Here is a 23,598-nt window from a genome sequence, read left to right on the forward strand (position 1 = left end):
GGTAGCTGATTAAACCTGTCAAGTTAACTGAGCTACATTTAAACTGGGAATTAATATTGTGTCCCTTCTGCACTCTTTGGAAAGCTTCAATGTAATCTCTAATATAGTGAGACCAAAATTGTAGAGAGAATTCTAATAGAGTGCAAACAGATTTTTCGGAAGTACAAAATGGCATGGTTTGTTTTAGCTTATTATCAATGGACTCGGTTTGAGTGCCTGGTCCAGTCCAAAAGTGCTTGGCAACCAATGAGGTAGTGAAATATAGTCACTGTTTTAATATATGGGGAACAAGGCAGCCAATTTGTGCACAGCAAGCTCTCCCAGTGAGCAATGTAATAATAACCAGATAATTTTTTTTTGTTCACCTGGAAGAGTAATTGGGTGTCTCAGTTCAACATCTCGTTTGAAAGATGAAACTCCTGACACTGCATCCCTCCATTGTGCAATAAAACATCATCCTTTGTTTTTGGAGCAGGATCTGAACCCATGACCTTTGGATTTGAGAAAGAGCACTACCAGTTGAGTCACAAACAGTTTAGCTGAAATGCACTACAAAATTTTCCAGTATTTTGACACACATTACCAGAGATGAGGAGATTTTTGGAATTTTGATCCTCTTCGAATGTTACAGAAGCTTGATATCTATCCACAGTCACCACCACATGAAAAACAGCTACATCAATAACTTTGGATAAATACTTGATGCAAAATTGCAGCTCCACAGGGAAAAGCAGGAAAGTGAGCAAATTGGGTAGCAGCACTGGCAAGATGAATCAAATTGCCTCCTGTGCTAAATGTTTTTTTCCATGATGTGCAATATAGGGTCCTTGGGCAGCCTCTGTCCTGCTTCTGAGTGACGAGTCACCTGCACTGGCTGCTCCCCTACTCGCATCTATAGCAGCAACATGATGCCTGTGGGCCATATGTTGAGCACCATATACTCATGTGGTGCATGGAAGATTCCTTTCATGTACCAGTAGATTTGTTATGAAACTCCAACCCTGCATTAGACTGAAAGGTGATAAAATTGATGAAACTAGGTGATGGTGTTACATGAGAAGGAAACAATCTGCTGGAGGAACACAGTGGGTCAAACAGCATCAACAGTTTCTTCCCCACCCTCAAAACACAGATGCTGCTTGACCCACTAAGTTCCTCTGGCAGATTGTTTGTTGCTCCAGATTCCAACATCTGCAGCCTCTTGTATCTCCATAAAGGAGTGGCACCTTGGAAGGGTTATGTTTTTAATGCATGAATGTTACCAGTCCCCTTAGTTTCAAATAGTTCCTTGGTCAGTGTGAGAGAGTTTTATTTTTTTTAAGAGTGGCCTATTGTATCAGATCTATATTATGCAAATAGCAGCATAGTCACCTTCCCTGTGCTAGGATTTGTTTGAGAGCCAGGTAAGCAAAGTTCACTTACCAGTTGTCGAAGAATTTTAATGCCTATGAATATTTAAGAACTACAGAAAATGAATCTTATCAATAACTCGTAAAAAAAAATTCCACTTGTATTTAAGTTAACTGCCAAATACTTTTAAATTCACTCAATTCAGAATAAAACATTTAGTTCTCTTTAAAAACTTTCTCTCTTCACTGAATTGAATGCACTGAACACGTGCATTGTTTAACCTGCTTTCCCATCTTAATTGCTGAGAAGCAGCAGGAAGTTGACACCACCATTGGATCTTGGACCACAGTCTGAATGACAGTCTCAAGAACCTCTGAGAGAAAATGAGAACCTCCATGCCCCATGAGTGGCACTAGATACACACCGAAACTGTCATTCCAGCCCTTCATGCCAAGAAGGCACGTAATACCATTCTAAATATTGTGATCATTAATCTCAAAACGTGTTTTGAGTCTCCATGCCACTTGGTGTAATAGAGCACAGAAAAATAGCACAATTTTAAAGCTAAGTTCCATCCTTGTTTTTTGAATTGTTTCAATTAAGCAGCTTCCCCTTTTCACAAAGCTTACTGTGATATGTATTTTAACATCAATGTTCCTGTTTTTTTCCCAGGATTCCCTTTTCACCTCTGCATGAGCCCTCTCTTCCTCTACCATCACCACCACCACCACCATGCCCACTCATAAAATGATCAAATTTAATTTTTCCCCATGGTTACTTTGAGCTGATGGGGATGAAGAATATCTTTCCACCACAATGGAAGGGGCTCAAGTTTGGAGAAAAAGCAAGCAGTGTGTGGGGACTAGCTCAGATTCCAGGAAATGCACCTGTTCCTCTTTGGGGAAAGTACCATCTCTCTAATTTGTGGTGTCACAACTGAATAGCCTAGTAGCCTAACAATGTTTATGGACTTCTCTATCCAACTGATATGCTAATCATGCACTTGTAAATACTAAAGCCATTCAAATAGAAGAATTCTCCACACTATTGCTATTTTAAAAAGTGAACCAATTTTGTGAGGCATGGACAGTAATTGGTTAGCAGTAATCCAACCATTGAAACAAGTAGATTACAGTAATCAGAATAAGTTTTCAGATGAGACATTTTAGAAACTTGTAAAGGTAGTCTTGTGTTGTGGGAGTCATTTGTAATAGTTGAGCTTGACATTTTACTTTGTCGCTTAAACTTATTTAAATTCTTTGCTCTCTGACATCTGGCATTGTCATTTATTCTGCGTTGCCTCAAGAAACCTTCCAGTTTTAGTTCTATTTTTAACTGTACTCTCCTTTTCAAAGTACTGTTACTATCTTTTTTCAAATATTATTCCTTTTTGTCCATTTCAGCTATCTTTTTTTGTTTTACAACAGTTTTCTTCATAAAGGCTCTTGAATGTGTAATAGCGACCAAGGTGAAAGCTTCCACACTCACCAGTAACCCCTCCCCAAATTTTCTCCCCAGTTTCATTTATTGTACCACATAACACCAGTGGATTTCTGCCATTGCAGTTCTTCTCAAAACATTTGCATGCCATTGGCATAGAAATGAAAAATAGTAAGGTTTTTGCAGTCATCATGGGATGTGACAGCCTTGGAAAGGCTGGAATTTATTGACCGTTTCATTGTTCTCGAAGGTGGTGATAAGCTGTCATCTTAAACTGCTGTATTCCATGTCATGAAGGTGAATTTTGACTCGGCAATAATTTAAGAAAAACAGTAAGATATTATCAAGTGTGAGATTTGGAGATAAGCTGCCCTGTTCTAGATGGTGGACTTGTGGGTTTGGGAGGGGTTGCTGAAGTGGTAATGATGATTGTAAATAGGAGACATTGCATCCACAGAATGCTGTTGGTGAAGGAAGTGAGTATTTGAGAAGATGGTGCTGATTAAATAGCTTTTTTTCCTGGATAATGTGGAGGCTCTCAAGTGTTTCTTGAGCTGTACCTGTCTAGGAGGTTAGTGGGTACAATGTCACACTACAGGTATGCCTTAAAGACGATGAAAAGTCTTTGGCGAACATGACGAGCCTCTGCAGGTTCCTTCAGTCCTATCTTCTGGTTTAGTTTTTCATTTTGGACTCCTACTTTTTGCACCTGCATGTCTTCTCGGGTATCACTCATGGTTTTCATCATCAAAGTTCGGCCTCATCAAATTTTCTCCTTCAGTGTTTTTTTGTGTTCTCTTTTGCTCTCTTTTAATATCCTGCTCAAAGCTCATCTTTTGAGCAACAGTTTCCATTCATTCTTCTGAGAAGTGCTTTACAATATTATTCACATCAAAGTTGTTGAGCAAATGCAGGTTCCTGAATGCCATGAAATTTATAAATATTATACAATTTTTGTTGCAGATGTTCAATCTTGGGCTATGAAATTCCCTTTCATCAGGAAGCAGATTTACAAAATGGTGGAGAAAAAGGTGATGGCACAGACCAAGGGCCTTTATCCTGCCCCATTGAAGATCATTGAGGTAATTATTGGAACACAGTTTTCTTGACATCAATGAAGCTTGCATAAGTAAGATCACATGTAATTTAATTTTTACGTTTCAATATATTTGCTTTAATGAAGGCTGTGAAGACTGGATCAGAGCAGGGATCTGATGCTGGCTACCTGATGGAATCACAAGTAAGAGACATTTTGTTTTTCTGTAAAATCAAGAGATTCTGGGAATGTAATGATAGGATAGGGTAGACCAAATTATGCTGTGTCCTCCAACATCCATTGGAAAGGTGCTGCTTCAAATCAAAATATGGGCTAATTTTGAAAGGAGAGAAAAATATGAGTGCTGAATTACCCAATCCAAATTATTTCTGTTTCCTGCAAAAATTTGGGTCTTCAGTCTAATGCTTCACACAGATTCCTCCAAAACTTGCTTCATGATTATTTCCTCTTCTGTCATCTTTCATCACTTTTTGTCTTATGGCACATATTGGCCATTTTTCTGAGTAATATCAAGTATTATTGCCTCAGCTTCAGATTTTTCTATTAACCAGATTAGAAAGTTTTAAACTCCGGTATAAATTTGACTTTATTTGAATTTTGAGTGTGAAATGTAATAGGTAGTGTTAATTTGGTGACAGCAGCAAATATATTACGTAAACTAAGCCTTATAATTTGTGACATGCAAGTTGCATCTTATAACTTTTTGACTCTTCTTGATCCTTTTCTAATGTTACAGAAGCTTTATCTATCCAGTCACCTTTTATTCTTCCATATGCTTTCTTCACACGAAGTCTTTAAAAATCTGCAATCAACATCTTTAACAGTCAGTAAGCGTTTATGTTCTGTACTCTAAGAAATACTTCTAATTTTCCTAACTAGAAATTTGGAGAGTTGGCAGTGACAAATGAATCAAAAGCTTTGATTGGACTTTATCATGGTCAAGTAGCATGTAAGAAGAACAAGTTTGGGAAGCCACAGAAAGAAAGCGAGTAAGTGTATTTCTTTAATAAGCTGGTTTTCTATTTGTCTTTCCAATCTGGCCATAGGGATTCAAAAGTTTCCCTTACATGTGCAGTCTCTGCAATACACATTTATAATGCTACAAGATTGATCAAATGTGAGATTTTTGGGAACCAGAGGAGTAGGTCAGAGGAAGAAAGGGATGGGGAAAAGTTAGATCAAACAGGTAGAGAGGCTTTGGGGAAGGAGAAGCAGAATACAGGCTATAACAGTAGTGAAGTAGATGGACTGAAGTGTGTTTACTTAAATGCAAGAAGTGTCAGGAATAAAGGAGATGAACTGAGGGTTTGGGTAAGTATGGGGGACTATGATATTGTGGCTATTACTGAGACGTGGCTGACGTCAGGGCAGGAGTGGATATTGAATATTCCTGGTTTTCGGTGTTTTGAGAGGGATAGGGAAGGGGGAGAAGAGGAGGAGGTGTGGCGATACTGGTCAGGGACACTGTTACGGCTGTGGAAAGGATGGATGTTGTAGAAGGATCATCTCTAGAGTCCCTATGGGTGGAAGTAAGGAACAAGAAAGGAGCAGTTACTCTACTAGGAGTATTCTATAGTTCCCCCGGTAGCGGTAGAGATATAGAGGAGCAGATTGGCGGGCAGTGTTTGGAGAGAAGCAAAAATAACAGGGTTGTTATAATGGGAGACTTCAACTTCCCAGATATAGACTGGAACCTGCTTAGTGCCAAAGGTTTAGATGGGACGGAATATGTTAAATGTGTCCAGGGGGGATTCCTGACGCGGTATGTCGACAGGCCGACTAGAGGGAATGCCATGCTAGGTCTAGTTTTAGGAAATAAACCAGGACAGGTGAAGGATCTATTGGTGGGTGAGCATTTGGGGGACAGTGACCATTGCTCCATAACCCTTAAAATTGTCATGGACGGGGACAGGTGCAGAGAGGACAAGAAGATGTTTAATTGGGGAAGAGCGAACTATGAGGCTATAAGGAGAGAACTTGGGAGTGTAAAGTGGGATGTCCTTTTTGAAGGGAAATGTACCATGAAGATGTGGTCAATGTTCAGGGATCTTATGCAGGATGTTAGGGATAAATATGTCCCGGTGAGGCAGAGAAGGAATGGCAAGGTGAAGGAGCTGTGGGTGACGAGAGAGGTTGAACGACTAGTTAGGCAGAAGGTAGCATACATAAGGTATAAGCAGCAAAGTTCAGGCAGGGTCCGTGAGGAATATAGAGTAGCGAGGAAGGAACTTAAAGGGCTGAGGAGAGCTAGAAGGGGACATGAAAAGGCATTGGCTAGTAAGGTTAGGGAAAATCCCAAGGCCTTTTTCACCTACGTGAAGGGTAGGAGGATGGCTAGGGTAAAGGTAGGTCCGATTAAAGACAAAGGTGGGAGAATGTGCCTGGAGGCGGCGGAAGTGGGAGAAGTTCTCAATACTTCTCTTCGGTATTCACCGAGGAGAGGGGTCTTGATGACGCGGAAGGGAGTACTGGTAAGGATAATGTTCTCGAGGTTGTAGATGTCAAGAGAGAGGATGTGTTGAAGTTTAAATAATATCAAGATGGATAAATCTCCGGGGCCTGATGGGATTTTCCCCAGGCTGCTTCGAGAGGTGAGGGAGGAGATTGCTGAACCACTGGTAAGGATCTATGAGTCCTCGTTGTCCACGGGGATGGTGCCGGAGGATTGGAGGGTGGCGAATATTGTCCCCTTGTTCAAAAAAAGGTAGTAGGGATAGTCCAGGGAATTACAGACCGGTGAGCCTTGCGTCTGTGGTGGGTAAGCTGTTAGAAAGGATTCTAAGGGATAGGATCTATGAACACCTGGAGAATAATGGACTGATTAGGGACAGCCGGCATGGATTTGTGAAGGGAAGATCTTGCCTCACAAGCCTGATAGAGTTCTTTGAGGTGACGAGGAAGGTTGATGAGGGTAGTGCGGTGGATGTGGTCTATATGGATTTTAGTAAGGCGTTTGATAAGGTACCTCATGGTAGGCTTCTTCAGAAGGTCAGAGGCCAAGGGATCCAGGGAAGCTTGGCTGTGTGGATTAGGAATTGGCTTGCCTGTAGAAAGCAGAGGGTTGTGGTGGAAGGAGTGCCCTCGGATTGGAGGGCAGTGACTAGTGGTGTCCCGCAGGGATTGGTTCTGGGACCTCTACTTTTTGTGATATTTATAGATGACTTAGATGAGGGGGTGGAAGGCTGGGTTAGTAAGTTTGCGGACGACACTAAGATCGGCAGTGTTGTGGATAGTGTGGAGGGCTGTCGGAACTTACAGAGGGATATTGATAGGATGCAGAGCTGGGCTGACAAGTGGCAGATGGAGTTCAATCTGAAGAAGTGTGAGGTGGTACACTTTGGAAGGACAAACTCCAGGGCAGAGTACAGGGTAAATGGCAAGGTACTTGGCAGTGTAGAGGAGCAGAGGGATCTGGGGGTTCATATTCACAGTTCACTGAAAGTTGCCTCACAGGTGGATAGAGCAGTTAAGAAGGCCTATGGGATGTTAGCTTTCATAAATCGTGGAATTGAGTTTAAGAGCCGCGAAGTGATGATGCAGCTTTACAAAACTCTAGTTAGACCACATCTAGAGTACTGTGTTCAGTTTTGATCGCCGCATTATAGGAAGGATGTGGAGGTGTTGGAGAGGGTGCAGAGGAGATTTAGCAGGATGCTGCCTGGATTAGAGCATATGGAATATGAGGAGAGGCTTAAGGTGCTAGGGCTTTATTCACTGGAAAGGAGGAGGATGAGAGGAGACATGATAGAGGTGTATAAAATATTGAGAGGAATAGATAGAGTAGACAGCCAGCGCCTCCTTCCCAGGGCACCAATGCTCAAGACGAGAGGGCATGGCTTTAAGGTTATGGGTGGGAGGTTCAGGGGAGATGTCAGGGGGAGGCTTTTCACCCAGAGAGTGGTTGGTGCATGGAATGCACTGCCTGGGGTGGTGGTGGAGGCAGATACATTGGACAGGTTCAAGAGTTTGTTGGATAGGCACATGGAGGAATGTGAGATAGAGGGATATGCGGGAGGAAAGGTTTAAATAGTGTGAGGGTGGTTTGATGGATGGCACAACATGGTGGGTCGAAGGGCCTGTTTTGTGCTGTATGGTTCTATGGTTGATCAATTATGGAACAAATGCAGCCATTTGAAAACCCATATATAATTTAAAAAAATCTTAAGTAGGATTGTTGGCATCATTGAAACATTGCCAAACAGCAAAGTTTTATATAAAAATAGTAGTTCATGTCATTCATTTGGTCATCTTTTTCTGTTTCATTAACCAGCAAAGTCTGGTTGCTTCTCTACATGTTTCTTATTACCCTTTTTTTAAAAGCCAACTCTTGACCTTGCAAATTACCTCCCCATCTACAATCTTCCTTCCCCTGACCAGGTTTCTGAACATGTAGTTTCCCAAATTAATACCCCTTGTTCCCAGGTCCTTATTTGAATTTGTCTTATCAGATTTCTGCCCTGCCACAATACCAAAGCGCTCTTTATCAGAGTCACTATGATGTACAATGAAATTGTGATAAAGATTATCCTATCCTATCCTTGGCCTGTCCTCCAAAGCCTCTACAGCAGCATCTGGCTAGGTGGTACCATAATGCATTCTTATCCATGTTGTCAGGGCCAAAGATGCTGCAATAATTTCTTATTCTGCCCTTGTGACTCTACCTCTGGTTTCCCAAAGGATCTATCCATAGCCCCCTCCTCCATCTACCATTTGACTAATTTTTCTTTATTGTGCCGAACCTCACTGCCACACCACTGACTCAAGTCTGTTTGCTCAGAATCCATTACTGGATGAATGGTGATTTCCTCCAGCCAAACGTTGGGAAGACTCTTACCATTGTCGTCATACTCTGTCACAAACTCCGTAACTACCAATAAAAAGTAAATATAACATTACCTGACAAACATCAGGAACTACCAGATTGATAGTTACATAGTTCATAAGAAGAGCTATTAGGTATGTCTCAATACCACGTTTATCAGCAAAATATTATTGTAGCATGAAAAGTGAAACAACAGCCACTGATTTCTGCATTTAAATGAGTATGTGTGGTCGATGGAAATGCTCTCTGATTATATACTTAATTTTAACCACAAAATTGAATCCAGTGTATTTTGTCAATGTAATGCAGTTTGGGAAGAGGGAAGCTCTTGCTTCTCAGCAGCGGTGTGCATTAAAACAGGCAAACAGTTTATTCATGCTGTATTTTCAGGATGCACCATATAAATGTTTGAGGGGTTGGAGAAGGCCAGCTGGCCTCTTAAGCCTGTTTCACCATTTAGTAAGATCATGGCTATTATGATTGTAACCTCAACCCTGCATTCCTATCTTCCCACTGTGGCCTTTCATGTTCTTGAATACTTTTAAGAAAGAGGTGGAAGGATTCTTGATACACATGGCCTCTGCCTCTACTGCCCTTGGAGAAAGAGTTGAAAAGGCTGAGAGAAGATTCTGCCTTGTCTGTACTTTAAATATGCAACTCCTTATTTTTAAACTTTGAACCCTAGTTCTAGATTCTCCCACGAGGGGAAACATCCTCTCCAAATGCACCCTATCAAGGCCCCAGAGGATATTCAGTGTTTCAATCATGTCCCCTCTCACTCTTCTAAACTCCAACAGATCATCACTTGATCAAGGAAATTTGAATTTTTTTTTAATGCTCTCACATTTATTGTTGTGCTGATGTGAACAGTTAACTACAGTCTCATTGATCAGGGCACCATTTAATAAAACTGTATTGGACTGGTACCTTGCCATAATGGTCAAATAGTCCTGAACAATATGTGGCTATAATATATCAACCATATGTATGTGCTCCACATGTATTATGATACTAAACTCTTCTTTCTACACTCTTAATCCATTCGTCAAATTCAGTGAACCTGTCTGTATGCTGCTTATTTGGTGGTGAAGTTCTCTTCCTTTAATGAAGATGATAGCGGGCTTATAATGTGCAATAAGTTAGTGCTATTTCATTTCTGCTTCAGATCATTAGAACATTGATACCATTGGGTGAGATCATCCAACTTGCATTCAGGCAATTATTGCTGTTCATCTTTTCAGGTTGAAAGGTGGACAGATTGGAGGAGTTCTTTAGCGATCACCGAACCTCTGGCTGCGTGTCCCTTGCCATGCAGCTGGAAATCTTCTGTGTTTGTGGCAGTAGGCAGCTTCTTTAACAGTCCAGGCTCCACCAAATAACATTTGGTGTACCCGGACCAGTAAATGCCAAGAGGCGTGACACTGAATTAAGTGTTGGACTTGGCTTAGAGCAGGATTGTGTAGAGCCAGAGCATGAAAGTGCAGTTTTAAACTTAACTGAGGGAGAAGAGTGTAGCTATTTATTTATTTAAATGTATTGGAATTAAAAACAGAAAACTTTGGGATACACAGGAGGTTAGACAGCATCAACGGAGAGAGAAAAAGTTGATATTTTGAGATGGTGACTCCAACCTGTGTTGTAAAGGTGGTGGGAATCTTAAATAGCATCTTTCTAAGCCCAGAAATATGCAACTAAGTAGATCTGTTTTTAATCAGTAATGCACAGTCATTATTTTTGTTGAAAGATGTGATAAATTCTTTTGTATAGCTTGAATTTATGTGGTTCATGCACACAAAGTTAGATATGCAGTGCTTTTAGAACATGATTGTGTAAAGCCAGAGCACTACACGAGCCAGGGCAGCGCGGTAGCTTAGCGGTTAGCGTGACAATGTAACGGCACCAGCGATCAGGGTTCAATTCCTGTCACTGTCTGTAAGGAGTTTGTATGTTCTCCCAGTGTCTACGTGGGTTTCTTCTGGGTGCTCCGGTTTCCTCCCACATTCCAAAGATGTACAGGTGGGTTAACATGGGTTTAAATGGGCAGCACAGACTCATTGGGCCGTAAGGGCCTGTTACCGTGCTGTATAAATAGTTTTTTTTTAATGTTTTCTTCAAATGGTTTAAATGCATTTTAATGCTCCACCACTCTGCATCCAAAATCCCTCAGGCAGGCTAGAGAAATATAGTAATTCTTTTTTATATTAAATTACCTCAATTGTTTGTGGTTTAATGTACTACAATTTTTACTGTTTTTTTCCAGGAAAATTGCTATTTTAGGTGGCGGTCTAATGGGCGCTGGTATTGCACAAGTCACAGTAGATAAAGGCATTTCAACCATCTTAAAAGATACTACGTTGGAAGGACTTGAAAGGGGTCAACAACAGATCTACAAGGGGTATACCGCAGTTGAACTTGGTGTCCTTTTCTATGGATGTTTTACTAGATGTTCTTTGCATTTAATTAATGCAGCTATTCAAGATCTTGCATTTTGGCCCATATAGATTTAAATCTGTCTATTATATTGGAATGGTATATGTTTGTTCCTTATGCAATTTTGTGCTTTCATTTTCTGCAAGGACTGATTTGTTGAAGTATGTGGAATCATAGAATATTTTAAAGTTACTTTGAGTAATACTAGTGCATTCATACATTTATTACTGGGTGATTTGTGGTTGTTCTCAAAATTTAATGTCTCACTGAAAACACTGATTCTTATATTTATGATTGTGGAATCCTAACAGACTGAATGATAAGGTAAAGAAGAAGGCTTTAACAACATTTGAGCGTGATAGAATCCTGTCAGACTTGACTAGTCAGTTAGACTACAAAGGATTTGAAAAAGCAGACATGGTGATTGAAGCAGTATTTGAAGATATGAAAATCAAACACCATGTTCTGAAGGAAGTCGAAGCTGTAAGTTTCCAAAGAAAAACAATGCATGTTAATTCAAAGCTTGCATATTGCTCAATAAAATAAATTATGCTGTATTTCTTCTCTTACAGGTTGTATCCCCTCATTGTATTTTTGCTAGTAATACATCTGCTCTTCCGATTTCTGAAATTGCTGCTGTCAGTAAGAGGCCAGAAAAGGTAGAATATGATTACTTGGCTGGTGTGTTCTCTCAAACTATTAGTAAAGGCACATACATTTAAAAATGAATTTGCCAGACATTTTAGATGAAGTATATTCTACTTGAAAATTAAATTGTCAACAAAAATGGTGGTCATAACATTAAGTTTACTGAAATTGAAGCTTGTTGAATCAGAACTTTTTAAAATATCAAACTTAGTTCAAAGGTAATGAAATGTTTTATGGGTGTCATTTGGCCTTCGTCAATAGTTAAAATTATAATGGCTGCCTTAGTCAAAGGAATGTTTTCCTTTGAAAACATTCAATCAGCTGAGCATCAACCTTGATCACTTGAACATTTTGTCTTTCTTCGGTAAAAGTTGCAACAGAGAAATAGACTATTCCACTCAGCCAGTATGAGCAGATAGTTCTAATTATCTAGTTCTTGTACCTCTTCAACTCCTTTTCCTTCATATTCCTATCCAATCATATCTAGAATGTTAACATCTTTCATCTGCAACCTAGAAGTGAACTCCACAAGCTCAATTTGTGAAGAAATTTAGAATGGCATTATTTTATACCTCTAGTTTCTTGGTCCCTCTGCAAAAAAGTCTGCTTCTGTTTACCATAATTTTAAACACCAGTTATGTCTCTCCATTAGCTGCATTTTCCTACTTTTTTTTAAAAGATAAAAATGACCCAATTTTACAGGATTCTCCTAGTGTTGTATTTCCTAACTACCGTCAGTTTTGCGTCCATAAAATCTTGATTTTCTTGACAGTGTGGAGCCCACTGTTCACACACTAATATAACTGAGCTGGGTTAATCATAGCCTCTTTTATTCTAAATAACATAAGATGGAATTTATTTTTTCAGCCTTATCAATCTTTAGTGTTCTCTGAACCCATAACCATGAACTGACTTCTATTCAGAATAATTACTGGAGTCATTTGTGTATTAAAATTTAATAACTGATTTGGCTAAAAGCTTCTTTTAGACTACATCCACCTACCATCTTTATTGGTCCAATCTTTCTGAAGGTGACCGAAGCTGTTCTTTACTGAGAGTATTTTATGGCAAATGTTCCTCAATAAATATAGTTCTTTCCATAAGCAACATCACTGCATTCAATCAACAAGTCAATTTTCAGTCAAAGAAATGTCAATTATTCCACATATACATTAAAGCTCCAGAAGTGCCTTACAAGAAGAGTTCTGTCAATCATTTCCTCAAAATCCCTTTTTGAAAGCCAAGTGAACACAGATACTAGAATCCTCTTTCTATGAGGTTACTTTACCAAAGAGCTATTAATTGTGATTTATTAATAAAACAATACTACTTCACAATAGCAATATAGTTTAGATCTCTTTTTTTTATTATTCAACCATTTTAACACTCGATATGAGGTTAACTGGCCAGTAATGAAGAGGATTGTAACCTACTTAGCTTTCTGAATGTTGTCACTACATTTCAAAAACACTGGATAAACGTTGACTTATAGGTGCCATCCTTTGGGTTTATTGTTAAGAGTTTATAAATATTTTCCCTCCACATGTCCAGGTAATTGGAATGCATTATTTCTCACCTGTGGATAAGATGCAGCTACTGGAAATCGTCAGCACAGATAAAACCTCCAAGGACACCATTGCAGCAGCTATAACAGTTGGCCACAAACAGGGAAAAGTCATCATTGTAGTTAAGGTAATTTTTATGTTTCACCTGCCACCTAAATATTTGGTATCATCAGCTGTTCCAGTCATAAACTATGTGTCAAACTTGTGCTCAAATATGAAGAATTATTCCATATATGTGAAAAAATTTTGTCACTTTTGATTTTGGCTGTAATTAGGCTCCTTATTTTCAAATACATCTAACTTGTTGGTAATTGTTATTTAGATTGCACTACAGTTTGTTGTTTTTCCTTTTAAAACTTTCAAGCTTAATGACATCCTTCCTATTGCTGCTGCCTGGATTGGAGAGCATGTCTTATGAGGATAGGTTGAGCGAGCTAGGGCTTTTCTCTTTGGAGTGAAAGAGGATGAGAGGTGACTTGATAGAGGTGTACAAGATGATACGAGGCATAGATCGAGTGGGCAGTCAGAGACTTTTTCCCAGGGTGAAAATGGCTCTCACAAGGGGGCATAATTTTAAGGTGATTGGAGGAAGGTATAGGGGGATGTCAGAGGCAAGTTTTTTTTATATTCAGAGTGGTGGGTGCGTGGAACACGCTGTGGGCAGAGGTGGTGGAGGTAGGTACATTAGGGACATTTAATAGACTCTTAGATAGCCACGTGAATGATCGAAAAATGGAGGGCTGTGTGGGAGGGCAGTGTTAGATAGATCTTAGAGCAGGATAAAATGTTGACACAACATCGTGGGCTGAAGGGCCTGTACTGTGCTATAATGTTCTGTGTAGAACTGTGCACGATACTCCCAAGTGTGATCTCACCAACGATTTGTACAGCTGTAACATGATGTCCCAGCTCCTGTACTCAATGCCCTGACTGATGAAGGCAAGCATGCCAAACTCTCTTCACCACCTTGTCTACCTGTGTCACCACTTTCAGGGAATTGTCTACCTGAACCCCTAGGTCTCTTGGTTCTACAACCCTCTCCAGGGCCCTACCATTTTTTGTGTAAGACTTGCCCTGGTCTCACTTACCAAAATGTAATACTTCACACTTGTCCAAGTTAAATTCCATCTGCCATTCCTTGGCCCACTTCCTCAGTTCACCTAGATCCTGTTGTAATCTTAGATAACATTCTTCACTGTCCACTACACCACCAATGTTGGTGTCATCCACAACTTACTAACCATGTTAACAACATTATAGAACATAGAACAGTACAGCACAGGAACAGGTCCTTAAGCCCACAATGTTGTGCCAAACTAATTAAATTAGTAATCAAATGCTCAACTGAACTAATCCCTTCTGCTACACAATGTCCATATCCCAGTATTTCCTGCATATTCATGTGCCTAAGAGCCTCTTGAATGCCCCTGTCATATTTGCCTCACTTCACCTCCACCCCTGGCAGTGCATTCCAGGCACCCACCACTCCCTGTGTACATAAAAATAAACTTGCCTCACACATCTTTTTTGAACTTACCCCCTCTCACCTTAGATGCATGCCCTCTGGTCTTACATATGTCAGCCCTGGGAAAAAGATAGCAGCTGTCTATCTATGCCTCTCATAATATTATAAACCTCTATCAGATCTCCTCCCAGCCTCTGCTGCTCCAGAAAAAACACTCAAGTTTGTCCAACCTCTCCTTTTAGCACATGCCCTCTACTCCAGGCAGCATCCAAGTAAATCTCTTCTGCACCCTCTCCAAAGTCTCCACATCCTTCCTGTAATGGGGTGGGCAGAATTGAATGCAATACTCCAGATGCAGCCTAACTAGATCTTTATAAAGCTGCAACATAAGTTCCCGACTTTTGAACTCAGTTCCTCGGCTAATAAAGGCAAGCATGCCATATGCCTCCTTTACCACCCTATCAACCTGTGTAGCCACTTTCAGGGAGCGATGGACTTGCACCCCAAGATCCCTCTCCACATCAACACTGTTAAGAGTCTTGCCATTAACAGTGTAGTGTCCCTTTTCATTTGATCTCCCAAAGTTTAACACTTCACTTTTGGCCAGTTGTGACTAATGAACACCGTTAGTCACAGAGCTCCAGCCAGAATAAGTCCCATCAACCACTACCTGCTGTCTTCTATGGGCAAGCTAATTCTGAATCCAAACAGCCAATTCACTATGGATCCCATACATCTTAAACTTCTGGATGAGCCTTCCATGACGGATCTTGTCAAATGTCTTACTAAAATTTATGTAGACAATATCCACAGCTCTACCTTCATCACCTCCTCAAAATTCAATCAAGTTAGTAAGACATGACTTGCCCCACACAAAGCCATGCTGACTGTCCCTAATTAGGCCATGGTTTTTCAAAAGCTCAAAAATTCTATCCATAAGAATCCTCTCCAGTAACTTCTCTACCACTGACGTGAGACTCACTGGTCTATAGTTTCCAGGATTATCCTTATTTCCCTTCTTGAATACTGGAACAACATTAGCTACTCACCAGTCCTCCAGGACCTCGCCTCTAGCTAGAGAGGACACGAAGATGTTGGTCAAAGCCCCAGCAATCTCTTCTCTCTCTCAGTAACCTGGGGTAGATCCCATCAAGCCCTGGGAACTTATCCACCTTAACATACTTTAAGAGACCCAAAGCGACCTCTTCCTTTATCTCAAACTGATCTCTCTATCCTCCACATCCTTCTTGGTAAATATTGATGCAAAGTACTGATTTAGGGCCTCTCCTACATCCTCTGTCACCAAGCACACGTTCCCTCCTTTATCCTTGAGTGGTCCGACCTGCTCCCTAGTTATCCTCTTGCTCTTGAAGTATATATAGAATGCCTTTGGATTCTCTTTAATCTTACTTGCCAAGGGCTTTTCATGGCCCCTTCTGGCTCTTCTAATTCCCTTCTTGAGTTCTTTTCTGGCTTCTTTATAATCCTCAAGGGTTTGATTTTTAACTTCCTAAACCTTGTATACACTTCCTTTTTCTTCATGACTAAATTCACCACCTCTCTCGTCAACCAAGGTTCCCTTACTTTGCCATCCTTGTCCTTCCTTATTGGAACATACTCGTCCTGTACTCTGTGTAGTTGGTCTTTAAACACCCTCCATGTGTCACATGTGGACTTACCCAAAAATTCCCTATTAACTTTCCCGCAAGGTCCAGACTTATCTATAGCTATCTTAAAGCTTAAGGAGTTGTGGTCACTGTTCCCTAACTGTTCTCCCACTGAAAGGTCCGTCACCTGGCCAAGCTCATTACCCAACACCAGGTCCAGTATGGCCCCTCCTCTTGTTGGACTATTTACATATTGATTTAAGAAACCCACCTGGATGAACCTAACAAATTCTACCCCATCTAAAACTCTTGCACTGAGGAGGTCCCAGTCTCTATGAGGGAAGTTGAAGTCACCCACAATAACAACCTATTCTGCCTGCATATCTGTACCTCAATGTCCTGGTGGCTGTTGGATGGGGTCTGTAGTATAATCCCATCATAGTGATTGCACCTGTCTTATTTTTGAGTTCTACCCATATAGACTCAGTGGATGAGCCCTCCATTATGTGCCCTCTGATATTGTCCCTGATTAATAATACAACTCCTCCTACCCCCTCCCCTTTACCTCTACCTCTATCTCTATCTTTTCTGAAACATCGAAACCCTGGAACATTAAGCATTCATCCCTGTCCCGCACTCAAACAAGTCTCTTATGGCCACAACATCGTAGTTCCATATACTGATCCATGCTCGAAGTTCATCACCCTTGCCCATAAATACTCCTAACATTAATAAACACACACTTCAGCCTGTCCATCCCATTTTGTATTACCTAGCTACTGTCTATTCTTACTGGGCATGACATCTACTTTCCTCTCAATCCCTCCACTTTCTGATCTGGTGCTCTGGTTCCCATGACCCTGCCAAACTAGTTTAAACTCTCCTGAGTAACACTGGCAAACCTCCCAGCCAGGATATTGGTTCCCCTCCAGTTAAGGTGCAACCTGTCCCTCTTGTACAGGTCACCCCTGCCCCAGAAGAGGGATTAATGATCCAAGAACCTGAAACCCTGCCCCCTGTACTAGTTCCTCAGCCACACATCCATCTGTTCTATATTTTTATTTCTGCCCTGATTAGCATGTGGCACTGGAAGTAATCCAGGGATTACTATCTTCAAGGTCCTGCTTTTCAGCCTCTTTCCTATCTCTCTATACTCACTGTTCATGACCTGTTTCCCCCTTTCTACCTGTGTCTATATTAATGATTATCATCTAAATCGTTAATATGGATGACTAACAATAGAGAACCCAGCACCCTGTGGCACACTGCTGATCACAGGCCTCCAATTTGATTTAAAAACCCTCTACTACCACCTCTGTCTCCTTCCACCAAGCCAATTTTGTATCCAATTGGCTAGCTCATCCTGGTCCCATGTGATCTAACCTTCCAGACTAGCCTATCATGCAACACCTTGTCAAAGACCTTGCTAAAGTCCATACTCATTTCCCCTTCAAACAAAAAACTCAATCAAATTTGTGAGGCACTATTTCCCACACACAAAACCATACTCATTATCCCTTATCAGTCCCTGCCTTTCCAAATGCTGATAGATTCTGTCCTTCAGAATCCCTCCAGTAACTTTCCCACCACTGATGTTAGGCTTACTAGCTTGTAGTTCTTTGGCTTGTCCTTGCGGCCCTCCTTAAATAAAGGCATAACATTAGTCATCCTCCAGTATTCTGGTACCTTACCCATGATGAAAGATGATGCAAATATCTCTGCAGGGCCTCTGCAATTTCTTCCATAGCTTCCTACAATGTCCTAGGATGCACTTGACCAGGCACTGGAGATTTATCCACCTTAAGACACTTAAGAATATTCCTTAAGACTGCCAGCACCTCCTCTATGTAATGTGGATATATTCTAATACATCACTATTCATTTCCTTTGATTCCTTAGCTTCCATGACATTCTCCATGGTCAATAGAGATTAGAAATATTCATTTAATACCTCATCCATCTCCTGTGGATCCACACATAAATGACCACATTGATCCTTAAGGGGATCTACTCTTTCTCTAGTTACCCCTTTTCCCTTAATATACTTGTAGAATCTCTTGGGATTCTCCTTTACCTTATCTGTCAAAGACATGTCCTCTTTTTGCCCTCCTGATTTCCCTCTTAAGTGTTTATCTACATTGTTTATACTTTTCCAGAGATTCACTTGGACCCAGCTGCCTGAACCTGACAGCACCTCATTTCTTTTTTTCCTGACCAGTACCTCAATATTCTTCATGAATCAGGGTTCTCTAGTCCTGGCAGCCTTGCTCTTCACTCTAACTGGAATATACGGTCACTTTGAAAGCCTCCCACCTGCCAAATGTCCCTCTACCTGCAAACAGCCTCTCCCAATCAACATTTGCAAGTTCCTATCTAATTCCTTCAAAATTTGCCTTGCCCAATTTAGGATTTTAATTTATGGACCAATCCTATCTTTATCCACAACTATTTTAAAACTAATAGAATACCATTCAATTCCCCTTCCAATTTGTCTTTGGCATTCTCCACTGCCACAGTGAGGCCCAACGCAATGCTTGAACAGCACCACTTATTCCAATGGGAAGTTGTCAACCCAATGGTATGAACATTGGTTTCCCAACTTTGGGTAATCCTTGCTCTTGTGTTCCCCTCTCTCTCTCCTGATCCACCCCATTTTTGTTCCCTACTTCAGTCTACCTACTACCCACACATTTCATCCACCAGATTCCACTCCCATCTGATTCCATCTCTCCCCTAATGGTAGAGCTGTTGGAGGGTGATAAGTGGGAACATGAAGGCTACCAGTGCTGGAATCTGATGTCTCCACCTTCACCCTCCCCTCTCCCCACATGACTCCATCTGCCTTACTTTTCCTTGCCTGCTTCCTCTGTCTTCCAACTTCACCCTTCCCCCTTTCCCACCTGGCTCCATCTGCCATTAATCTTTCACCCCTCCTAGGTCCTAGTAGTTTGGACTCAATGGACAATATAGGACCATAAATGGTTGCTCAAGTGAATCTAACAAAACCTGCCATCAGTCATTCAGGTTTTCTTTTGTTTTTCAGTCCACTTTTCTGAAGGCTCGTGTTGATAATGGTCCAGCAAAGGGAAAGGGGCTTTTTCAACCTGAATGTTGTGTCATCTAACGGGATTTTCCTAACCAGTCAGATTAAACAATCATGAAATTAGTAGTGTAACAAAGAAGAAGGAAATGTAAATCATCAAGGCTTAATTAACAGCCAGAATACAATTACATTGATTTTGTATTTATCAGCTAGTGTGAAATTTTTTTTTAGAGTATTTCTTTTTCCCCAAACTAATTTAGAAGGCCATGCTGAGCAGATTGCATCTTGATATGATCAAAGTGGAAAAAACAACGCACTATTACCTTTTACAGGGTACCACCAAGCTTCACTTAAAAATGCAATTACTGAAGTTATGGAGGCCAAGTTAGAATATTTTTTGTGACATGTAAGATTGCTGAAAGAGCAACAAAATCAATGATAAATTGTTGTTTTTATTTGGATAGTTTTTTTTGGTCAAGTGTTAACTAGGACATAAGTGCTTTTCAATCTTTTTATCATAATGCAGTTGGATGTTTAAACATTAACCAAACAAGTGTAAATTCTGTTCTAACAAAGGTTTATTATTGAAGAATTTACTTCAAGTGTACAATATTGTTGGGAGGGGCAGTCTTTTTTTAAAAAAAACATTCTTCCATGATTGAAAATTGACTTCATTTTCTTTAGGATGGCCCCGGCTTTTATACAACAAGATGTCTGGCACCTACATTGGCAGAAGCACTTAGAGTCTTGCAGGTTTGTTTAGATTGTGTTAGCTTCATTTAAAACTGTTGTTCTCCATAATGGGTTTCTTAGTATTTTAATGTGAGATAGTTCATTTAATGTAAGAGAGTTCATTATGGAGAAGTTTCTGAATTATTGATTATAAAAATATTAAGAAAATAAATTTTCTTAAACTTCTGAATTGATTCTGTTGTAATTTTCAAAGTAAGCATTGCATAAGAAACTCAGTATTGTTCAATTGTGAAGGAACAGGACACTTGAGGCTGACCAGCAATGAAAAGAAGCCAGATACACAGACTGTTCATTGAGATTTTTTTCATATTGGTTCCACATCAGTAGATTTTCTGCAACACTGAAAATTTCTTTCCTCCCTGGTTTTTGTTGTCTTTGATTCTGGTTTTAAATCCATACAACCACTATTTCTCAGTTTGTTTAATCACTTGTTCTTGATCACTTTCCAGTGATCTTGCTTATGACCAAAGTCTAATGATCAGTCTGCACTCTGTGGTTAATAATCAACAGCATCCAAACGGAACCTAGGACGGTATAATGACATGGCTAGCAGAGCTGCTGCTTCACAGTTCCGGCAACCTGTGTTAAGTCCTAACCTCCCGTGCTGTCTGTGTGGAGCTTGCACATTCTCCCTGTGACCCCGTGGGTTTCCACCAGCTGCTGCAGTTTTCTCCCACGTCCCAAGGACATATGGATTGGGAGGTTATTCAGCCACTGTAAATTATCCTTAATATGTAGCTGAATGGTGGAATCTCATGAGAGTTGGTAGGAATGTGGGAAGAAAATAATAGAATTAGTGTAGGAATGATGTAAAATGGGTACTTGATGGTCGGCATGGACTCAGTGGCCATACTGCATGACTCTGCCTGTGTCTATATGTGGCCATGTGTGCACATTTTTTTCAGGGTCCTATATGGCCTATAAACATTGATTTACTTCCAGCAAGATGGAGATGAAAATTTGAGATAAACCATCTACATTCATTGAGCTGGTACATTGGAATATCTGTCAAGGTTAATTGGTGGTAATTCAGGATGTGGTAATGCATTTACAACATAAATAATAGAAAATTTATGAAAACCCTAAATATAGACCCTGCTGTAACAGCGGTCCTTGCTTTAAGCATTTACACCAAACTTATCTAACATTAAAATTTATTTTCTAATTACCAGCTTTTATCCAAAGTCATAATTCTTAATGTTAGTGTACATTGAATATTTAATGTCCACTAACAATTTAAAGGCCAGAGCTCTAGTAAAATCCAATTCTGTGACTTTTGATTCTGCACTGGATGATGCCATTTTGGGAATGTGTCAAATATTGGGACTTGTACCTGATGGTGGTTATGTGTGCTTAGATGTCATAAAGATTGCAAATTGATTTTAATATTTATTGTATCACTAATGTCCCAGCAAATAGTACAGAATTGTTTAATTGTGTGGGAAAAATATTAGGACTCTTGCATATTTTCACAATTGATGATGAGAATTTTTCTTGAAGACTGTTTAAATTATTTCTCCCATGTTAATTTAGCTGTTGATGGTATGCATTGAACTGAAGTAGATGGGCCTCACTTTTAAGTCTACTAAAGTAATTCTAGCAATAAGTTTTATGATGGAATGGATCAAAAGTATTGTGTGCACTAAAATGACATTCTTTTGATTGTGCATCTAATGTACCAATAATTTAAATTTCTAGGAAACCAGTGATCCAAAGAAACTGGATTCGCTTACAACTGCCTATGGGTTTCCTGTGGGCACTGCCACACTGATTGATGAAGTTGGTGTTGATGTAGCAGCACATGTGGCAGAGGATTTGGGGAAAGTCTTTGGCTCTCGAATGGCAGGTGGCAATATTGAAGTACTAAAAAGTATGGTTGAAAAGGGATTTTTAGGTGAGTAAAGTCGGCTATAATTTGACTTATCTAAAGACAAAATATGGAAATAACTTTTTTTATCCTCCATTAATTAAAATGATGTCTGAATGTTTGGCATCTGTTTAACAATGGTTTTGTATCCCTAGCAACACCTTTTCTGTTGTCACCTAACTCTCAACCTAATGTACAATCCAGTTCTAGAGCTGAGATTCTGTTTTGTGCCTGGAATAAATTTGGCCTAGTATTTATCAGCTGATTCTTTCATAATCCATCAGTTGGTTTGTTTTCCAGTTTTCTTCACTTTTGTAACTGATTTTGAACTTTGCATCTGTCATTATTAGAGAATCTGATGTGCATTCATCATAAAATTCATTCTAACCAGCTCATGATTTACTCAAGTTCTTGAATTATCATAAAGTTTCTTTGCCTTCCATTTAAAAACCTTGGTTCTTGCAATGGATTTTATCCACAATTTCCCATTTAACACAGTCTTTCACTGTTTATTCCCAAGTCTTCACTCATCCTTGAACTGAGTATTTATCTCTTAGTGCTTCTCCCAACTCTGAGAAACTGTCACCAGAGTCACGTAATTCCCTAGCCTCCCTCTTTGTTGCTGACCTCAATTTTCTGTAAGCTTCTCCTTTTAACATAGTAAATTATTAAGTGATCTAATCAAAGCTTATGAAGAGAGATTAATCACAGTAGGAGATGACTAGTACAGCAAGGCACTCACTTTAATAACTAACAACATATAAGTAAAGAATCAAAAAGGTTCTTGACACAAATGTTGAAGTACCAATAATGTTTGTTAGACATGTCTGATTAATATTTACTCAAAGTGATCAAGTTCAATTTTATTTTTTCAATTTCAGGCCGTAAGGCTGGAAAAGGTTGTTATCTTTACCAGGCAGGCACGAAAGCCAAAAATTTGAATCCAGGTGCTAAGGAAATTCTAGATCGTTTAAAACTGCCTGCAAACCCTGAAGTGTAAGTAAAATGCAAAATAGTTTATAAACCCTTTGAATACATATGTTGAGAAGTGGACCAATTTCATCCATATTCTTTTCAGTTCTATAGTCAATAACAAACTAGACAACAGTTCCTGTGATTTTATATTATTGCTTGTATTCAAATAGTATTTTTTAATGGACTTGGAATGTCATAAGGAATTTTTGCAGTCAGTTATTTAGTTTTGACTACTTGTATTAGTAAGTCAGATGTTGCAGGAAAATGCATAACAACCAGCAAGTTTGGGTTCCCATGCAAATGCAGATATCTCAAATTTTCATTTCACTCCCCCAGGGTGGTCACATCCAGAGCTGCCTTGCCTTGTGCTCTGGTATTCTCTCCCAAATTCCTCAGCCTTCCACTTCTGCCTGCCTTAAGATGCTTATTAAAATCTACATTTGACTGAGCTTTTGGTCAGTGGTCCCAGTATATCCTCTCACACATCAATATTTGTTTGTAGTGACCTTGTTGAGTGCCTTGTTGAAAGAACTAAGTCAATGCAAGTTGTTGTGGTAGGTAACTTTTTTTGGTGTT

General features: G+C 39.9%; 1 protein-coding gene across 1 annotated transcript in view; it reads left to right on the plus strand.

Moving 5' to 3' along the window:
* Positions 1-23,598, plus strand: part of hadhaa (hydroxyacyl-CoA dehydrogenase trifunctional multienzyme complex subunit alpha a) — a 63,323-nt gene that overhangs the window by 34,541 nt on the left and 5,184 nt on the right. The window contains exons 9-18 of the mRNA XM_052024664.1: positions 3,754-3,872; positions 3,974-4,030; positions 4,727-4,836; positions 10,930-11,064; positions 11,411-11,582; positions 11,672-11,758; positions 13,299-13,439; positions 20,112-20,180; positions 21,879-22,074; positions 22,929-23,043. Coding sequence (XP_051880624.1) covers positions 3,754-3,872; positions 3,974-4,030; positions 4,727-4,836; positions 10,930-11,064; positions 11,411-11,582; positions 11,672-11,758; positions 13,299-13,439; positions 20,112-20,180; positions 21,879-22,074; positions 22,929-23,043 — 1,201 coding nt within the window. The remainder of the gene's footprint in view (positions 1-3,753; positions 3,873-3,973; positions 4,031-4,726; positions 4,837-10,929; positions 11,065-11,410; positions 11,583-11,671; positions 11,759-13,298; positions 13,440-20,111; positions 20,181-21,878; positions 22,075-22,928; positions 23,044-23,598) is intronic.

The sequence above is a fragment of the Pristis pectinata genome, chromosome 10, assembly GCF_009764475.1.
Source record: "Pristis pectinata isolate sPriPec2 chromosome 10, sPriPec2.1.pri, whole genome shotgun sequence".
Classification (NCBI taxonomy): domain Eukaryota; kingdom Metazoa; phylum Chordata; class Chondrichthyes; order Rhinopristiformes; family Pristidae; genus Pristis; species Pristis pectinata.